The 20,078-nt window shown below is 53.0% G+C and overlaps 1 protein-coding gene across 1 annotated transcript; it reads left to right on the plus strand.

Moving 5' to 3' along the window:
* The first annotated feature begins 3,361 nt into the window (after positions 1–3,361).
* On the plus strand, positions 3,362–6,290 carry LOC133629256 (DNA-(apurinic or apyrimidinic site) endonuclease-like). Its single transcript, XM_062019910.1, has 3 exons — positions 3,362–3,398; positions 4,068–4,247; positions 5,764–6,290. Exons 1-3 carry the CDS (start codon positions 3,362–3,364, stop codon positions 6,288–6,290), a joined length of 744 nt encoding a protein of 247 aa, XP_061875894.1.
* Positions 6,291–20,078: the final 13,788 nt, after the last annotated feature.

Below are 20,078 nucleotides of genomic sequence, written 5' to 3' on the forward strand. Positions count from 1 at the left end.
TTCACAAGATCAGATGTGATGTTTGGAGTTAACAAACATGGCAGTAACACAGTCATCACAGTCACCGTTTTGACAGCAGGGAATAACAGCTGCGTCCGTGATTAACTCTTTACACAGGGGACATAACAGCTCCTCAGGAACAGGAACATCTGAAGAAGAGGAGGAGGAGGATGGCTCCTGTGGCAAGAAGGGAGGCTTTTCCTTCTTCTTCCCAGCCTAAGCTGCCCTGGGGGGAGGGAGGGTGGGGAAAGAGAAACATTAAAGACTGGGAAAGGAAAAGTCATCCTCTCAGACTAGTAAAATCCCTTTCTGACAGCTGGAAATGCATGGAATGAATCCCACCTCTGCTCTGGAAGAGGGTCAGTGCAAAATGCAGGCTCACGAGGAGTTTAGTCTCCGAGTCATCACATTTTAGAGAAGGAGGAAGTCTTTGTAACAGCTTCTGCAAAAGGAGCCCTATGACAGAAAACCACAAGTGCTCCCAATCCCTTTCTCAAACAGCCACTCTTGTCAGCACACAGCAGCACCTGCTCAGTTCAGAGCAACAGCACAACTTCAGCCTGTTTCACACGTGCCATCTGATCAAAGGCAGAGGAAATCTCCAGCCAGCAGCCAGTGGTGAAAGTTGACAAGAAGCCTTTGAAACTTAAACCAGAGGCAAAAGGAGCTTTCCAAGAGAAAGACTCCCCAGGAACAGCACTGAACTCTTGGTCAGAAATGCAGGTTCTTGGCACGCTACAAGATGAAGCAACTTCCAGGGGCACCAACAGCAGGACTGCACTGTCTTCATATTGGAACGGACGACAGATGGGAACGTTGAGATACATTGACACTGCTGCCTCCCTCAGAAGGACAGATACTGGCCCGTCTCTCTCTCACACACACACATGGTTCCTCTCGCTCACTCTCTGGCCAGTCCAATTAGCTCCCCACTTACGCATTACTGGCTGGGATGGCGTATTTCCCGTCGCTCGTCAGCATCGCGCCCTTCGTGTTGGGATCATCCACCTCCACCATGGAACTCCTGGGAATTCCAGTGCTCCTTTTCATTCTGGGAACAGCGTCACAAGGGATCAGAACTTCAAATGAAGCACTTGCAGCTAGACTCTAAAGCCTGAACATCAAAATGCTGTGTTCTCAGAGTCCAGTGACTGTGGAAATCTCTCTGTGCACAGACACTGCTCTCTCGTGGTACATTCAGTGCAGCTGAAAGGCTTTCAGCCCAAAGTCCTGGGACTTGGGAGCCCTGTAAAGAAAAACCAGAACAACTCATCAGGCCGCTGTCTTGAAAACCAGCAAGAACAAGCCCCACCGCGCCCACCGCCCCCAAAGCACTCACTAGAATAGAAAGAGAACAAAACTGCAACAGACCCAAAAGCCTCACACACCCACGTGTGGCAAGAGCAGCTGACTGCAATCCCACTTAGAGGGGTGCACCCTAAACCAGACCTGCAATAGAACAGGTTGTTGTCATACAAACAGGTACTGAGGAGAATTGAACTGGACTAGAACTATGAGCTCATTTCACAGATACTAAAGCACTGCTGTTGCACAGGAAAGGTCCCTCAGGACAGGAGATTACTGTCTTGTGCATTACCAACTGAAGAAGGGAAACCAAGAGCAAGCGGGTGTCTTGCTGAGGACAGCAGACCACATTACAAGGATCACAAGTGCATCTTGAGGACAACGGCTGGTAATGCATCTGTGACACCTCTGTCTCTGAGAGGAAAATCATGTATTTGAAATCCTTAGGAAAAGCTCTCCAGAAACTCATTTCCACCATGGGTCAAATCCCTGCTCCTGAAGCCCTGCATTTCATTCTAATGGTTTACACACACTGACTAAACACCCAGGAGCAGGAAAAGTAAAGAAAATAGCGTCCCTGTTTTAAATTCACCTTCATACAAGAAGCTGACACAAGACATGCCAGGGGATTTAGATGCACTAGACAGAAAACAGCAAGGCTGCTGCTGACTTTGAGCTGAATGTCATGACGGCATTGAGCTAGATCTTTGCCAGGCCCGGAGTGCTTCACCACCGGGGCACTCTCAGCAGAAACACCCTCTTTGTAGAGAAATGGAGAGAAGAGGCAATCACAAAACGACAGGTGGAGACTGCCAACACACAAACAGTAACCCAAAAGTACTTCAGACTGCCGCTCAGTCATGGGGTTTGGAAGGCATTTGCAGTTCTCCACACAGTGCTCTGTATTACACCTTGGTAGTTTAGACTTGGCTCTGCAGATGAATTACCAGCCTGGCTAAGAGCTCCAGCTGCACTGTGCCTCACCACTACGACCTTGTCAGGCCTGGATGTTGGCTCACACACACTGGAACTGGACTGACCCAAAAACCACAACCTGGGCTCTGCAGCACCGATGATCCAAGTGAGTTCAGGTGGAAACACATTTCTGAGCCATGCTCCTTTCTCCAAGACTATACGTCCCAGTCAGAGACAAACTCAAACAGGCTGTGCAAACACCCCAGGAAGTCCATCCTATGAATACATCAAGCACTTCTGACTGTTTTAATTGTGGTAACTCACCTCTCCTTTCCTGAGCCATAGAAAAGAGCCAGAATGGCTGCTACAGTGAGTAGAAGCTACTAATTTGTTGTAGAAGTTGGAAATGTAATTATAGATGGTAATTTTTAAAAAAAAAATCACCTGAGATTTCCTGCACAAGGTCAATGGAACACAAACAAAACACTCCCAACAGAGCTGACTGAAATTCCCCAAGGTTAGGAAGAGACGCAGCACTACAAATGCCATGTCGAATACACGTGAACAGTGATCATGAGAAAAAGATCCCAAAAGGAACAACAGGAAAGTTGTAAAGATCACTTCTGAAAATCAACTCCTGATGCCTCTTATGACCGTGTTTACAAGGGCATGTGTCCCCCATCTCCCTTCCGCAAATGCACAGCTGGATTCCACACACCACACAGGAGAGTCACTGGGCTGCTGGGATCAGTCACACACGACTGAGGGAAACGAAGGCACCCGAAGGAAGGGATTAGACCAAGGGAACCAAACACAGACAAAAACATCCCCTGTGTTGCTTTCACCAGCAAACAGAAATCATATTCATATTCAGCAGCTGCACCTCAGGGCAGCAGTCAGCATGGGCTGAACTGGAAATGTCTGCTGAAATCCCAACAACTGCCTCTGAAAGGTCACATTGTTATAGAGGAATCAGCCTCTAAAGCTTTCTTAACCAAACAGAATTTTATTAAACCAATTGTAGCAAGTGATAAAAGGGCAAACAGCGCTGGGTGACCGAGGGAAGCGCAACAGTTCCCCCACGGCACACACATTCATCCTTTGCATGTCCTTATATATGTTTTCCCCCCACCTCGCCTTCATGGGCTGGGACACTGCGACGAATCGGTCTCTGGTTGGTCAGTTGACAGTGTCCACGCCTCGTCCTTGCTCATCTACCAGCTCCAGATTGGTGAAAAATGTTGCTGGGTGTTCCTGCCTTTGAAGTTTCGCTATTTTGTTGCACCTTCTGAGCGCTGCCCAGGTGTTGGCTTAACCACTTAACTACTATTACAAGGTTCCACAAAACATAATAAAACTTACACAAACAGAGTCATTGCTTATAACAACATGCACAACACAACTGCATCCCACTCAATTTGCTCAACAATAACAATTTTGACCATTACTTATTACAAAGTGACTTTTTGAACCACTAAAGTGTATTTTTAGGCCACTGGAGCCCATTTTTGACCTCTAAAGTGACTTTTTGAGCCTCTAAAGTGACTTTTTAGGCCTCTAAAGCCCCTTTTTGGCCACTAAAGTGACTTTTTGGGCCACTAAAGCCCCTTTTTTGACCACTCAAGCCCCTTTTTGAGCCAATAAATCCCCTTCTTGACCTCTAAAGTGACTTTTTCGGCCTCTAATGCCCTTTTTTAGGCCTCTAAAGTGACTTTTTGAGTCACTAAAGTGCCTTTTTAGGCCATTAAAGTTGATTTTTGAGGACTAAAGTGACTTTTTGGCCTCTAGAGCCCCTTTTTGGGCCCCTAAAGCCCCTTTTTATCCCCGTCTGTGTGTCCCCTTGCCAGGTGACCCCGAGCTGGACGCCAAGGGCCGCGTGCTGACGGCCGAGTTCCCTGCCCTGCGCGTCGTCTGCGTCTACGTGCCCAACTCCAGGCGAGGCCTGGGCCAACTGAGCTTCCGGCAGGCCTGGGACGAGCGCTTCCGCTCCTTCGTGTCCCAGCTGGACCGGTCCAAACCGGTTGCCAGCGACCTCAACTAAAGTGACTTTTTGGGCCACTAACATGACTTTTTGGGCCAAAAAGTGACTTTTTAGGCCTCTGGAGCTCCTTTTTGACCTCTAAAGTCACTTTTTAGGTACAAAAGTGACTTTTTAGGATTCTAAAGTCCATTTTTGAGCTACTAAAGTGACTTTTTAGGCCTCTAGAGCCCGTTTTTGACCTCTAAAGTCACTTTTTAGGTACAAAAGTGACTTTTTAGGATTCTAAAGTCCATTTTTGAGCTACTAAAGTGACTTTTTAGGCCTCTAGAGCCCGTTTTTGACCTCTAAAGTGACTTTTTAGGTACAAAAGTGACTTTTTAGGCCTCTAAAGTCCATTTTTGAGCTACTAAAGTTACTTTTTGGTTACAAAAGTGACTTTTTAGGCCTCTAAAGGCCCTTTTTAGCTACTAAAATGATTTTTTGGCAACTAAAGTGACTTTTTGGGCCACTAAAATGACTTTTTCGGCCAAAATGTGACTTTTTAGGCCTCTAGAGCCCCTTTTTAGGCCTCTAAAGTGACTTTTTAGGTACAAAAGTGACTTTTTAGGCCTCTAAAGCCTCTTTTTGATCCAATAAATCCCCTTTTTAGGTACAAAAGTGACTTTTTAGGCCTCTAAAGCCCCTTTTTGGGCCTATAAAGCCCCTTTTTAGGTACAAAAGTGACTTTTTAGGATTCTAAAGTCCATTTTTGGGCCACTAAAGTGACTTTTTGGCTACTAAAGTGACTTTTTAGGCCTCTAAAGCCCCTTTTTGCCCTCTAAAGTGACTTTTTAGGTACAAAAGTGACTTTTTAGGCCTCTAAATCCCCTTTTTGAGCTACTAAAGTGACTTTTGGCTACGAAAGTGACTTTTTAGGCCTCTAAAGCTCCTTTTTGGCCACTAAAGTGACTTTTTGGGCCAAAAAGTGACTTTTTAGGCCTCTAGAGCCTCTTTTTGGCCACTAAAGTGACTTTTTGGGCCACTAAAATGACTTTTTGGGCCAAAAAGTGACTTTTTAGGCCTCTAGAGCCTCTTTTTTAGGCCTCTCAAGTGATTTTTTGGGCCTCTAAAATGACTTTTTGGCTACTAAAGTGACTTTTTAGACCTCTAAAGCCCCTTTTTGAGCTACTAAAGTCCCTTTTTGGCTTCGAAAGTGACTTTTTAGGCCCTCTAAAGCCCCTTTTTGAGCTACTAAAGTCCCTTTTTGTCTACGAAAGTGACTTTTTAGGCCTCTAAAGCCCCTTTTTAGTCCTCTAAAGTGATTTTTTGGGCCACTAAACTGCCTTTTTGGCCTCTAAAGTGACTTTTTAGGCCATTAAAGCCCCTTTTTGGCCACTAAAGTGACTTTTTGGGCAACTAAAATGACTTTTTGGGCCTCTAAAGCCCCTTTTTGGGCCACTCAATCCTCTTTTTTGGGCCACAAAGTGAATTTTTAGGCCTCTAAATCCCCTTTTTGGCCACTAAAGCGACCTTCTGTGCCACTCAAGCCCGTTTTTATCCCCCCCTGTGTGTCCCCCCAGCAGGTGACCCCGAGCTGGACGTCGAGGGCCGCGTGCTGATGGCCGAGTTCCCTGCCCTGCGCGTCGTCTGCGTCTACGTGCCCAACTCTGGGCGAGGCCCGGGCCGCCTCAGCTTCTGGCAGGCCTGGGACGAGTGCTTCCGCTCCTTTGTGTCCCAGCTGGACCGGTCCAAACCGGTCGCCATCTGCGGCGACCTCAACGTCGCCCACCAGCCCTTGGACCTGATGAACTCGTCGGGGAACAAGAGGAGCCCCGGGTTCACGCGGGAGGAGAGGGAGGCGTTTGGGGAGCTGCTGGGGGCGGGCTTCCTCGACAGCTTCCGGGTGTTTAACCCCTCGCTGCCCAACGCCTTCACCTTCTGGACCTACCTGAGTGGGGCCAGGGCCAGGAACGTGGGCTGGAGGCTGGATTACTGCCTGTGGTCCCAGAGGGGCAGGAAGGATCTGTGCGACAGCAGGATCGAGAAGCGGGCCCAGGGCAGCGACCACTGTCCCATGGGGATCTACCTGGCGCTGGAGGGGGCAGGCTGAGGGGCAAAAATGGGGCGGGAATGGGGCAAAAATGGGTCAAAATGGAGGGAAATGGGGGGAAATGGGGCAGAAATGGGGCAAAATGGGGTGGAAATGGGGCAGAAATGGGGCAAAATGGGGGGAAATGGCTCAAAAATGGCTGAAAATGGGATAACATTGGAGGATAATGGAATAAATGGGTCAAAAATAGGTCAAAATGGGTAAAAAATGGGACAAAAATGGGTCAAAATGGAGGGAAATGGGGCAAAAATGGGTCAAAAATGGGGGGAAATGGGGGAAATGAATGGAAATGGGGGAAATGGGTCAAAATTGGGGGAAAATGGGGGAAATGGGGCAAAAATGGGTCAAAATGGGGGGAAATGGGTCGAAAATGGGTAAAAATGGCTGAAAATGGGAAATGGGGCAAAAATGGAGGGAAATGGGGCAAAAATGGGTCAAAAATGGGTCAAAATGGGGGGAAATGGGGCAAAAATGGGTAAAAAATGGCTGAAAATGGCGGAAATGGGTTGAAATGGGTCAAAAATGGCTGAAAATGAGATAAAATTGGAGGATAATGCAATAAATGGGTTAAAATAGGTAAAAAATGGGGGAAATCGAATAAATGGGGTCAAAATGGGTGAAAAATGGGGTCAAAATGGGTAAAAAATGGGGAGAAATGGGTCAAAATGGGTAAAAAATGGCTGAAAGTGGGCTGAAATTGGGGGTTAATGGAATAAATGGGGTAAAAAATGGGTCAAAATGGGTAAAAATGGGTCAAAAATGGCTGAAAGTGGGATAAAATTGGGGGTTAATGGAATAAATGGGGTAAAAAATGGGTCAAAATGGGTAAAAAATGGCTGAAAGTGGGATAAAATTGGGGGATAATGTAATAAATGGGTCAAAATGGGTAAGAAATGGGGCAAAATGGGTCAAAATGGGTAAGAAATGGGGCAAAATGGGTAAAAAATGGCTGAAAGTGGGATAAAATTTGGGGTTAATGGAATAAATGGGGTAAAAAATGGGTCAAAATTGGTCAAAAATCGGTCAAAAATGGCTGAAAATGAGATAAAATGGAAGATAATGGAATAAATGGAGTAAAAATGGGGGGAAATGGGTCAAAAATGGGTCAAAATGGGTAAAAAATGGCTGAAAGTGGGTCAAAATTGGAGGATAATGCAATAAATCGTGTAAAAATCAGTCAAAATGGGTCAAAAATGACTGAAAATGCGTCAAAATGGGGGGAAATGGGTTGAAAATGGGTCAAAAATGGATGAAAATGAGATAAAATTGGAGGATAATGGAATAAATGGGGGAACTGGGTCAAATCTGGGTCAAAACCGGGTCAAAATGGGTCAGAAATGGCTCAAAATGGAGAAAATGGGTCACACTTGGTCAAAGATGGGTCAAAAATGGGGGGAAATGGGTCAAAATTGGTCAAAGATGGGTCAAAAATGGTCAAAAATGGTTCAAAATGGGTAAAAAATTGGGATAATGGAATAAATGGGTCAAAATGGGTCAGAAATGGTTCAAAATTGGTCAAAGAAGGGTCAAAAATGGGTCGAAAATGGAGGGAAATGGCTGGCTCCGCTGCGCTGCAGCCTCAGATCCCGACGGCTGGGAAGGGGTTAAATATACCTGGCCTCTCCACAGCTCCCATACGCTGTGGTATAATTTAAGAGGGGGCATGTGTTATTTGAAAGGGAGCTGAGCAATCCAAGTGAGTGGGTATGAAGATAGCTGCCACAGGAAAGCAGCTGCCAATGTGACACTGTGCTGGCTGATAGACTGCGTGGGGACCTACTTACTACTGTAGCTGGGGTCTGCCTTCCTGCTTTCCTGTAGCTCCCATACGCAGTGGTATAACTTAACAGACACATGTATTTTTTCAATGGGAGCTGAGGAGAAAAATGTGGTATTTAAGATACCTCTCACAGGAAAGCAGCTGTAAATATGACACCGTGCTGGCTGATAGACTGCATGGGGACCTACTTACTACTGTAGCTGGGGTCTGCCTTCCTGCTTTCTTGTAGCTCCCATACTCAGTGGCATAACTTAACATACACATGTATTTTTTCAATGGGAGATGAGGAGAAAAATGTGGTATGGAAGATAGCTCCCACAGGAAAGCAGCTGCAAATGTGACACCGTGCTGGCTGATAGACTGCATGGGGACCTACTTACTACTGTAGCTGGGGTCTGCCTTCCTGCTTTCTTGTAGCTCCTATAATCAGTGGTATAACTTAACTGACAACATGTATTTTTTAAATGGGAGCTGACGAGAAAAAGTGTGGTACTGAAGATAGCTCCCACAGGAAAGCAGCTGCAAATGTGACACCGTGCTGGCTGATAGACTGCATGGGGACCTACTTACTACTGTAGCTGGCGTCTGTCTTCCTGCTTTCTTGTAGCTCCCATACTCAGTGGTATAATTACCAGACACATGTATTTTTTCAATGGGAGCAGAGGAGAAAAAGTGTGGTATTGAAGATAGCTCCCACAGGAAAGCAGCTGCAAATGTGACACTGTGCTGGCTGATAGACTTCATGGGGACCTACTTACTACTGTAGCTGGGGTCTGCCTTCCTGCTTTCTTGTAGCTCCCATACTCAGTGGTATAACTTAACAGTCACATGTATTTTTTCAATGGGAGTTGAGGAGAAAAAGTGTGATATTGATGATAGCTCCCACAGGAAAGCAGCTGCAAATGTGACAAAGTGCTGGCTGACAGACTGCATGGGGACCTACTTACTACTGTAGCTGGGGTCTGCCTTCCTGCTTTCTTGTAGCTCCCATACTCAGTGGTATAACTTAACAGACACATGTATTTCTTCTATGGGAGTTGAGGAGAAAAAGTGTGGTATTGAAGATAGCTCCCACAGGAAAGCAGCTGCAAATGTGACACTGTACTGGCTGATAGACTGCATGGGGACCTACTTACTATTGTAGTTGGGTCTGCCTTCCCCCTCCTCTTCTCCGCCGTCACCGTGACAACGGTTTCATTGTTACGCAGGCCGACCGCACCCAAACCCTGCAAACCCAGGCCTGCTGTGAGCCTTGGGTCTGTTGCCCCTCTCCGTCGTCACCCCAACAACAGGTTCATTGTGATGCAGGCCGCCCCTGCCCCAACCTTGCAAACGCAGGCCTGCTGCGGGCCCTGGGTCCGTTGCCCCTCTCCGCCGTCACCTCAACAACGACTTCCTTGTGACGCATGCCACCCCTGCTGAAACCCCGCAAACCCAAGACCGCTGCGAGCCCTGCTTTTTTTGCCCCTCTTCGCCGTCACTCTGAGAACGGCTTTATTGTGACGCAGGCCTCCCCCGCATAAACTCCGCAAACCAAGGCCTGCTACGGGTCCGGGGTCCGTTGCCCCTCTCCGCCGTCACCCCAACAACGGCTTCCTTGTAACGCAGGCCGCCCCCGCCCAAACCTTGAAAACCCAGGCCTGCTGCGGGCCCGAGGTTTTTTGCCCCTCTCCGAAGTCACCCCGACAACGGGTTCCTTGTGACGTAGGCCGCCTCCGACCAAACCCCGCAAACCCAGGCCCGCTGAAAGCCCTGGGTCCATTGCCCGTCTCTGCCGTTACCCAGACAATGGCTTCCTTGTGACGCAGGCAGCCCCCACCAAAATTCCGCAAACCCAGGCCTGCTGTGAACCTGGGGACCGTTGCCCCTCTCAGCCGTCACCCCGACAACAGGTTCATTGTGACGCAGGCCGCCCACACCCAAATTTCGCAAACCCAGACCTGCTTCAGGCCCGGGGACCGTTGCCCCTCTCCGCCGTAACCCCGATAACGGCTTCGTTGTGACGCAGACCGCCCCTAACCAAACATTGCAAATCCAGGGCTGCTGCGGGACCTGGTTCTGTGGCCCCTCTCTGCCGTCACCCCGACAACAACTTCCTTGTGACGCAGGCCGCCCCCGCCCAAATTCCGCAGACCCAGGCTTGCTACGGGGCCCAGGTCCGTTGCCCCTCTCCTCCGTCACCCCGATAACAGGTTCATTGTGACGCAGGCCGCCCGCGCCCAAACGTTGCAAACCCAGGCCTGCTGCAGACCCTGGGTCCCTTGCCCCCTCCGCCGTCACCACGACAGCGGGTTCATTGTGACAAAGGCCGTTCCCGCTCAAAACTTGCAAACCCAAGCCTGCTGCGGGCCCGGGGTCTTTTTCCCCTCTCCGTCATCACCCCAACAACGGCTTCCTTGTGACACAGGCCGCCGCTGACCTAACCTTGAAAACCCAGGCCTTATACGGGCCCGGTGTTTTTTGCCCCTCTCCACCGTCACCCCGACAACGACTTCCCTGTGACGCAGGCCACCCCCACCCACATTCCGCAAACCCAGGCCCGCTGCGAGCCTGGGGACCGTTGCCCCTATCCGCCGTCACCCCGACAACAGGTTCATTGTGACGCAGGCCGCCCCGCCCAAACCTTGTAAACCCAGGTCTGCTGCGGGCCCTGGGTCCGTTGCCCCTCTCCGCTGTCACCCCGACAACGGTTTCATTGTGACATAGGCTGCCCCCGCCCAAACCTTGCAAACCCACACCTGCTGCGAGCCTTGGGTCCATTGCCCGTCTCCGCCGTCTCTCCGACAATGGCTTCCTTGTGACGCAGGCCGCCCCCAGCCCAAATTTCGCAAACCCAGGCCTGCTATGGGCCCGGGATCCATTGCCCTCTCCGCCGTCACCCCAACAGCGGCTTCCTTGTGACGCAGGCCGCCCCTGGCAAAATTCCGCAAACCCAGGCCCTCTACAGGCCTGGGGACCTTTACCCCTCTCCACCCTAACCCCAACAACAGGTTCATTGTGACGCAGGCCGCCCCCACCCAAATTCCCCAAACCCAGGCCCGCTACAGGCCCGGAGTCAATTGCACCTCTCCTCCGTATCCCGACAACTGATTAATTGTGACGCAGGCCGCCCCTGCCCAAACCTTGCAAACCCAGGCCTGCTGCGGGCCCTGGGTCTGTTGCCCCTCTCCTCTGTCACCCCGACAACGACTTCCCTGTGACGCAAGCCGCCCCCGCCCAAATTCCGCAAACCCGGGCCTACTGGGATCCTGGGGACCGTTGTCCCTCTCCGCCGTCACCCCGACAACGGCTTCCTTGTGACGCAGGCCACCCCCACCCAAATTCCGCAAACCCAGGCCTGCTATGGGCCCGGGGTTTGTTGCCCCTCTCCTCCGTCACCCCGACAACGGGTTCATTGTAACACAGGCCACCCCCGCCATAACCTTGCAAACCCAGGCCTGCTGCGGGCCCAGTGTTTTTTGCCCCTTTCCGCCGTCACCCTGACAGCAACTTCCTTGTGACGCAGGCCGCCCCCGCCCAAATTCCGCAAACCCAGGCCCGCTGCGAGCCTGGGGACCGTTGTCCCTCTCTGCCGTCACCCCGACAACGGCTTCCTTGTGACGCATGCCACCCCCGCCCAAACCCAGCAGACCCAGGCCTGTTGCGGGCCCGGGCTTTTTTGCCCCTCTCCGACGTGAACCCAACAACGGCTTCCTTATTGCGCAGGCCGCCCCGACCCAAACCTTGCAAGCCCAGGCCTGCTGCGGGCCCTGGGTTCGTTGCCCCTGTCCGCCGTCACCCTGAAAACGGCCTCCTTGTAACACAGGCTGCCCCCGGCCAAATTCCGCAAACCCAGGGCTGCTATGGGCCTGGGGTCCGTTGCACCTCTCCGCCGTAACCCCGACAACGGGTTCATTGTGACACAGGCCGCCCAGCCCAAAACTTGCAAACCGAGGCCTGCTGCGGGCCCTGGGTCTGTTGCCCCTCTCCGCCGTCACTCCAACAACCGCTTCCTTGTGACGCAGGACACCCCCGCCAAAATTCCACTAACCCAGGCCTGCTACGGGCCCCGGGTCTGTTGCCCCTGTCCTCCGTCACCCCTACAACGGGTTCATTGTGACACAGGACGCCCCCACCCAAACCTTGCAAACCCAGGCCTTCTATGGGCCCGGGGTTTTTTGCCCCTCTCCGCCATCACCCCAACAACGACTTCCCTGTGACGCAGGCCACCCCCACCCACATTCCGCAAACCCAGGCCCGCTGGGAGCCAGGGGACTGTTGCCCCTCTCCGCCGTCACCCCGACAACAGGTTCATTGTGACGCTGGCTGCCCCCGTGAAAACCTTGCAAACCCAGGCCTGCTGCGGGCCTGGTGTTTTTTGCCCCTCTCCGCCGTCACCCCGACAACGGGTTCATTGTGACACAGGCCGCCCCCGTGAAAACCTTGCAAAACCAGGATTGCTGCGGGCCCTGGGTCTGTTGCCCCTCTCCGCTGTCACCCCGACAACGACTTCCTTGTGACGCAGGCAGCCCCCGCCCTCATTTCGCAAACCCAGGCCCGATACAGGCCTGGGGATCGTTACCCCTCTCCTCCTTCACCCCAACAACGGGTTCATTGTAACGCAGGCCGCCTCCGCCCAAATTCCGCAAACCAAGGCCTGCTGTGGGCCCCGGGTCCATTGTCCCTCTCCGCCGTCACCCCGACTACGGCTTCCTTGTGACGCAGGTCGCCCCCGCCAAAACCTTGCAAACCCAGGACTGCTGTGGGCCCTAGGTCTGTTGCCTCTCTACACCGTCACCCCAACAACGACTTCCCTGTGACGCAGGCCGCCCCAACCCAAATTCCGCAAACCCAGGCCTGCTGCGAGACTTGGGACCGTTGCCCCTCTCCGCCGTCACCCCGAAAACGATTTACTGGTAACGCACGCCGCCCCTGCCCAAACCCCGCAAAACCAGGCCCGCTCCGGCCCCGGAATTTTTGCCCCTCTCCGCTGTCACTCCGACAACTTCATTGTGACGCAGGCCGCCCCCGCCCAAATTCCGCAAACCCAGGCCTGCTAAGGGCCCGGGGTCTGTTGCCGCTCTCCTCCGTCACCCCGACAATGGCTTCCTTGTGACGCAGGAAGCCCCAGCCCAAACCTTGCAAACCCACGCCTGCTGCTGACATTGGGTCCATTGCCCCTCTCTGCCATCACCACGACAACGGCTTCCTTGTGAGGTAGACCCCTCCCGCCCAAACCTTATAAATCCAGGCGTGCTGCGGGCCCGGGGTTTTTTGCCCCTCTCTGCGGTCACCCCAAAAACGGGTTCATTGTGATGCACGCAGCCCCCGCCCAAACCTTACAAACCCACGCCTGCTGCGGGCCTTGGGTCCGTTGCCCCTCTCCACCGTCACCTGGACAACGGCTTCCTTGTGACGCAGGCTGCCCCCGCCCAAATTCCGCAAACCCAGGCCCACTCCGGCCCCGGGTTTTTTGCCCCTCTCCGCTGTCACTCCGACAACAGATTCATTGTGACGCAGGCCGCCCCCGCCCAAATTCTGCAAACCCAGGACTGCTACCTGCCCGGGGTCCGTTGCTCCTCTCTGCTATCACCCCGACAACAGGTTCATTGTGACGTGGGCCGCCCCCGCCCAAATTCTGCAAACCCAGGCCTCCTGCGAGACTGGGGACCGCTGTCCCTCTCTGCCATCACCCGAAAACGGCTTCCTTGTCACGCAGGCCGCCCCCACCCAAACCTTGCAAACCCAGGCCTCCTACGGGCCCTGGGTCCATTGCCCCTCTCCGCTGTCACCCCGATAACAGGTTCATTGTGACGCAGGCCGCCCCCGCCCAAACCTTGCAAACCCAGGCCTCCTACGGGCCCTGGGTCCGTTGCCCCTCTCCGCTGTCACCCCGACAACGGCTTCCTTGTGACGCAGGCAGCCCCCGCGCAAACCTCGCAAACACAGGCCCGCTACGGGCCTGGAGTTTTTTGTCCCTCTCCGCCGTCACTCCGACAATGGCTTTATTGTGACGCCGACCGCCCCCGCCCAAATTCCGCAAACCCTGGCCTGCTGCGGGCCCGGGGACCGTTGTCCCTCTCCATCGTCAACCCGACAACAGGTTCATTGTGACGCAGGCTGCCCCCGGCCAAACCTTGCAAACCCAGGTCTGCTTTGGGCCTGGGGTTTTTTTACCCTCTCCGTCGTCACCCCAACAACGGGTTCATTGTGACACACGCCGGCCCCGCCGAAACCTTGCATACCCAGACCTGCTGCGGTCCCTGGGTCCGTTGCCCCTTTCCGCCATCACCCCGACAACAGCTTCCTTGTGAAGCAGGCTGCCCCCGCCCAAATTCCGCAAATGCAGGCCTGCTACAGGCCTGGGGACCGTTGTCCCTCTCCGCCGTCACCCCGACAACGGCTTCATTGTGACGCAGGCCGCCCCTGACCAAAGCTTGCAAACCCAGGCCTGGTGCAGGCCCGGGGTCCGTTGCACCTCTCTGCCGTCACTCCGAAAAAGGGTTGATTTTGGTCCAGGCCGCCCCCGCCCAAACCTTGCAAACCCTAGCCTGCTGCGGGCCCTGGTTCTGTTCCCCCTCTCTGCCGTCACCCCGACATCGACTTCCCTGTGACGCAGGCCGCCCCCGCCCAAAGTCCACAAACCCAGGCCCGCTGCAGTCCCGGGGTTTTTTGCCCCTCTCCTCCGTCACGCCGACAACGGGTTCATTGTTACGAATGCCACCCCTGTGAAAACCTTGCAAACCCAGGCGTGCTGCGAGCCTGGGGACTGTTGCCTCTCTCCGCTGTCACCCCGACAACGACTTTCCTGTGACGCAGGCGGCCCCCACCGAAATTCCGCAAACCCAGGCCCGCTGCTAGCCTTGGGACCGTTGCCCCTCTCCACCATCACCCCGACAACGGCTTCATTGTGACGCGGGGCGCCCCTGACGAAACCCCGCAAGTCCAGGCCTGCTGCGGGGCCGGGGTTTTTTGCTCCTCTCCACTGTTACCCCGACAACGGTTTGATTGTGATGCCGACCACCCCCACCCAAATTCCGCAAACCCAGGCCCGCTGCGGGCCTGGGAAGCGTTGCCCCTCTCCGCCGTCACCCCGACAACAGCTTCACTGTGACGCAGGCCGCCCCCGCCCAAACCTCTCAAACCGAGGCCTGCTGCGGACCCTGGGTCTGTTGCCCCTCTCCGCTGTCACCCCGACAACGACTTCCCTGTGACACAAGCCGCCCCCGCCCAAATTCCACAAACCCAGGCCTGCTGCGAGCCTGGGGACCGTTGCCCCTCTCCGCTGTGACCCCGACAACGGGTTCATTGTGACACAGGCCACCCCTGACAAAACCTTGAAAACCAAGGCCTGCTGCGGGCCCGAGGTTTTTTGCCTCTCTCCGCCGTCACCCCGACAACAGGTTCATTGTGACGCAGGCCACCCCTGACCAAACCTTGAAAACCCAGGCCTGCTGCGGGCCCTGGGTCTGTTGCCCCTCTTTACTGTAACTCTGACAATGGCTTCTTTGTGACGGAGGCCGCACGCACCCCAATTCCGCAAACCCTGGCCTGCTACGGGCCCAGAGTCCATTGCGCCTCTACGCCGTCACCCTTACAACAGGTTCATTGTGACGTAGGCCGCCCCCGCCCACACCTTGCAAACCCAGGCCTGCTGCGGGCCCTGGGTCTGTTGTCCCTCTCTACCATCACCCCGACAACGGCTTCCTTGTAACGCAGACCGCCCCTGCCCAAACCCCGCAAACCCAGGCCTGCTACGGGTCCGGTGTCCGTTGCCCTTCTCATCCATCTCCCTGACAACAGGTTCATTGTGATGCAGGCCACCCCCGACAAAAACTTTCAAACCCAGGCCTGCTGCGGGCCCTGGGTCTGTTGCCCCTCTCCGCCGTAATCCCGAAAACACGATCATTGTGACGCAGGCCGCCCCTGACCAAACCTTGCAAAGCCAGGCCTGCTGCGGGCCCTGGGTCCGTTGCCCCTCTCCGCTGTCACCCCAACAACAGCTTGATTGTGACGCAGGCCGCCCCTGCCCAAACCTTGCAAACTCAGGCCTGCTACGGGCCCGGGGTGTGTTGCAGCTCTCTGCCGTAACCCCGACAACAGGTTCATTGTGACGCAGGTCGCCCCCGCCCAAATCTTGCAATCCCAAGCATGCTGCAGGCCCTGGGTCTGTTGTCCCTCTCCGCCGTCACCCCAACAACGACTTCCTTGTGACGCAGGCTGCCCCCGCCCAAATTCCACAAACCCAGGCCTGCTATGTGCCCCGGGTCCGTTGCCCCTCTCATCCGTCACCCCGACAAAGGCTACCTTGTGACGCAGGCCGCCCCCGCCCAAACCCCGCAAGTCCAGACCGGCTGCGGGCCTGGGGTTTTTTGCCCCTCTCCGCCGTCACCCCAAAAACGGGTTCATTGTGGAGCAGGCCGCCCCCGCCCAAACCTTGCAAACCCAGGCCTGCTGCGGGCCCTGCGTCCGTTGCCCCTCTCCGCCGTCACCCCGAAAACGGCTTCCTTGTGACGCAGGCCACCCCCGGCCAAATTCCGCAAACCCAAGCCTGCTACGGGCCCAGGGTCCGTTGCCCTTCTCCACCGTCACCCCGACAACAGGTTCATTGTGACGCAGGCCGCCCCTGACCAAACCATGCAAACGCAGGCGTGCTGCGGGCCCTGGGTCTGTTGCCCCTCTCCGCCGTCACCCCGACAACGGCTTCCTTGTGACGAAGGACGCCCCCGCCCAAATTCCGCAAACCCAGTCCTGCTACGGGTCTGGGGTCTGTTGCCCCTCTCATCTGTCACCCTGACAACGGGTTCATTGTGATGCAGGCCGCCCCTGCCCAAACCTTGCAAACTGTCCTGGTTTGAGCCAGGGTAGAGTTAATTCCCGTGAGGAACCAGGAAAGGGCACAGCCTGAACAGCTGACCCAGGCTGGCCAGCAGGTATTCCATACCATCCTAACCGTCATGCCCAGGGTACAGGTGGGGGTGGCCGGAATAAGCTCTTGCCCCGGAATAAGTTATTCCGGGGGGGCGGGGGGCTCTCAGTCGCTGGTCGGGAGCGGTCGTTTACGTCTGGTCCCGGGTGGTGAGCAACTGTATCACTCACTAGTTTTTCTTTGTAATATTCCCTTGTCTTTGTTATAGTTGTTACTCCTCAATTTCCCCAGTAAACTGTTCTTATTTCAACTTATGTGGGCTCTTTTACTTTTTTTTTTTTTCTCCCTCTCCGATCCCCTCCGCATTCCGTCGGGAGGGGGAGGGGGAGGAGTCACGGTTTTTCTTCCCCTTTGCTCCGGCTGGGCAAAACCACGACATTTATTGGCGCCCAACGTGGGGCCCGCGAGGTTGAAATAGAACAGACTGGGTTTAAACAAAATCCTTGTGTACACTCCTGACACTAACTGATTGCTGATCACAATGTTGGTTGATATGCTTGTATGGTGGTATTACATGTCCTCTTATCTGCATCATGTATGTCCTGTGATAGTGTTTCTCGTCGGTGGAAAGTGTATGAAAATTTTACATGCTACTGCACTGGATGGGATTGGCTTATGATATGATTTTGTCATGGTTTATTAAGTTGGATTGGTATGTGTACATGGCTTTTCTATCTCTTCCACACTTTCTCCTAGAACTTGATAATGGCACTCAATTTATGGGAAAAGCTGACATGTGTAATTCCTCTCACTATGTCATTTACCCTCATTTCAATAATATTTGGAATGTTCTAATTACCATGTCTGTATTATTTTCCCATGTTTCTACCTTGGCTTGGATTGTAAAATTTTTTTTGAGAGCTGTGAGGAAAGGCATACAGAATATGGACAGGTGTCCAGGGAGCTTTTTACCTGTAAAGATTTGGAGAACACAGGAACCCATTCCTAACTCAGCTGCGCCAGAACCAGTTGCTGTTACAACTGCGGCCATTCAAACTGAGACAACTGATACAATTGCTGTTGAATCAGTGTCAATCTGTGCTAGTATCAGTTGCCCCTGTACAGAAAAAGAAATATACAAAAAAAACAGTTTGCAGCACTAAGGATGAAGATGAACAAGGGACACCACAGAGGGAAGAAGAGTTGGAGCCAGAGATAATCAGCCGGTCCTTGTCCCTGAATGAACTGTGAGATGTGTGGAAAGATTACAGCCGTCGCCCAGGTGAGCACATTATCACCTGGATGCTCCGATGCTGGGAAAATGGAGCCCACAGTTTGGACTTAGAGGGCAAAGAAGCCAGGCAATTGGGCTCCTTGTCCCGGGACGGGGACATTGGTAAGGCTATGGGAAGACCGTCACAAACCCTCAGCCTCTGGAGGCGACTTTTGTTGGGCGTGAGGGAAAGATACCCCTTCAAGGAAGATATCACATGCCCCCCAAGTAAGTGGACCACCATGGAGAAAGGCATTCAATATTTGAGGGAGTTAGCTGTGCTGGAGATTATTTATAATGACTATGCACCCACAGACCCAGATGAAATTCAATGCACACGAGTTATGTGGCGAAAGTTCCTACGAAGTGCACCACCAAACTATGCCAGTTCGTTGGCAGTTGTCTCCTGGAAAGAAGATGAGAGGCAAACGGTGGAACAACTAGCCGCTCAGCTTCGGCAATATGAAGAAAATGTGTCTTGTTCCCTACAGGCTGTTATTTCAGCTGTAGAGAAAATGTCACAGAAGCTTGACCAATTCGTGTCTCGCTCTCCACCTGCCAGTACTCCAGCTTTTAAGAATAAGTGTCCCCATGCTCAAGAGCAGGAACATAAGGAGTATACACCCCAGGATGTTTCACGGTCCCATCCACAGGACCAAGGAGAGAATATGAGCAAGTGTGATAGGCCACCTACCCCATCTACTCCAAGAGCACAGGCACAGGAGTTGCGTAAAGGAAGGGTTAAAAGAAGTAACTCTCCTTGGAGGAATGTCGCTCCAGTTTCCAGTGAGCAACCCCCTAGACAAGATAGGAGGGTTGATTTCAATTCTGATTCCCTCGAGGGGACCTCTGGTGTTTCCTGGGAAACAGTAAATGATGACTGCAATGACCAGTATTAGGGGGGTCCTGCCTCCAGCCAGGTGGAGGAAAGGGATAATCGGGTTTATTGGACTGTGTGGATTCGTTGGCCTGGCACATCAGATCCACAAGAATACAAGGCTTTAGTGGACACCGGTGCACAATGTACTCTGATGCCATCAAATTTTAAAGGGACAGAATCCATTTGTATTTCTGGAGTGACAGCGGGATCTCAACAGCTATCTGTATTAAAAGCTGAAGTGAGTCTGACTGGCACAAATTGGCACAAGCACCCTATTGTGACAGGCCCCAAAGCTCCATGCATCTTAGGTATAGATTATCTTAAGAGAGGGTATTTTAAGGACCCAAAAGGATACAGGTGGGCCTTTGATGTGGCTGCAGTGGAGGCAGAAGAGATTGAACAATTATCCAGTACGCCTGGCCTTTCAGAGGACCCTTCTGTTGTGGGTTTGCTGAAGGTTGAGGAGCAACAGGTACCAATTGCAACCACAACAGTGCACCGTCGGCAATATCGCACCAACAGAGACTCTGTGATTCCCATTCATAAGTTGATTCGGCAATTGGAGAGCCAAGGGGTGATCAGCAAAACTCATTCACCCTTTAACAGCCCTATATGGCTGGTACAAAAGTCTACTGGAGAGTGGAGACTGACAGTAGACTATCGTGGCCTGAATGAAGTCACGCCACCGCTGAGCGCAGCCATGCCAGACATGTTGGAACTCCAATACGAATTGGAGTCCAAGGCAGCCAAATGGTATGCCACCATTGATATTGCCAATGCATTCTTCTCAATCCCTTTAGCAAAAGAGTGCAGGCCTCAGTTTGCTTTCACTTGGAGAGGGGTGCAGTATACTTGGAATCGACTGCCCCAGGGGTGGAAACACAGCCCCACCATTTGCCATGGACTGATCCAGGCCACGCTGGAGGAGGGTGAGGCCCCAGAACATCTGCGATACATTGATGATATTGTGGTGTGGGGTGACTCAGCCGTGGAAGTCCTTGATAAAG

This window comes from Colius striatus, unplaced genomic scaffold, assembly GCF_028858725.1.
Source record: "Colius striatus isolate bColStr4 unplaced genomic scaffold, bColStr4.1.hap1 scaffold_35, whole genome shotgun sequence".
Lineage (NCBI taxonomy): Eukaryota > Metazoa > Chordata > Aves > Coliiformes > Coliidae > Colius > Colius striatus.

Coding starts and splice junctions, on each gene's coding strand:
- LOC133629256 (XM_062019910.1), top strand. CDS start 3,362: ATGGGCTGGGACACTGCGACGAATCGGTCTCTGGTTG. Junction 3,399..4,067: donor GACGAATCGGTCTCTGGTTG/GTCAGTTGACAG, acceptor TCCCCTTGCCAG/GTGACCCCGAGCTGGACGCC. Junction 4,248..5,763: donor CCGGTCCAAACCGGTTGCCA/GCGACCTCAACT, acceptor TCCCCCCAGCAG/GTGACCCCGAGCTGGACGTC.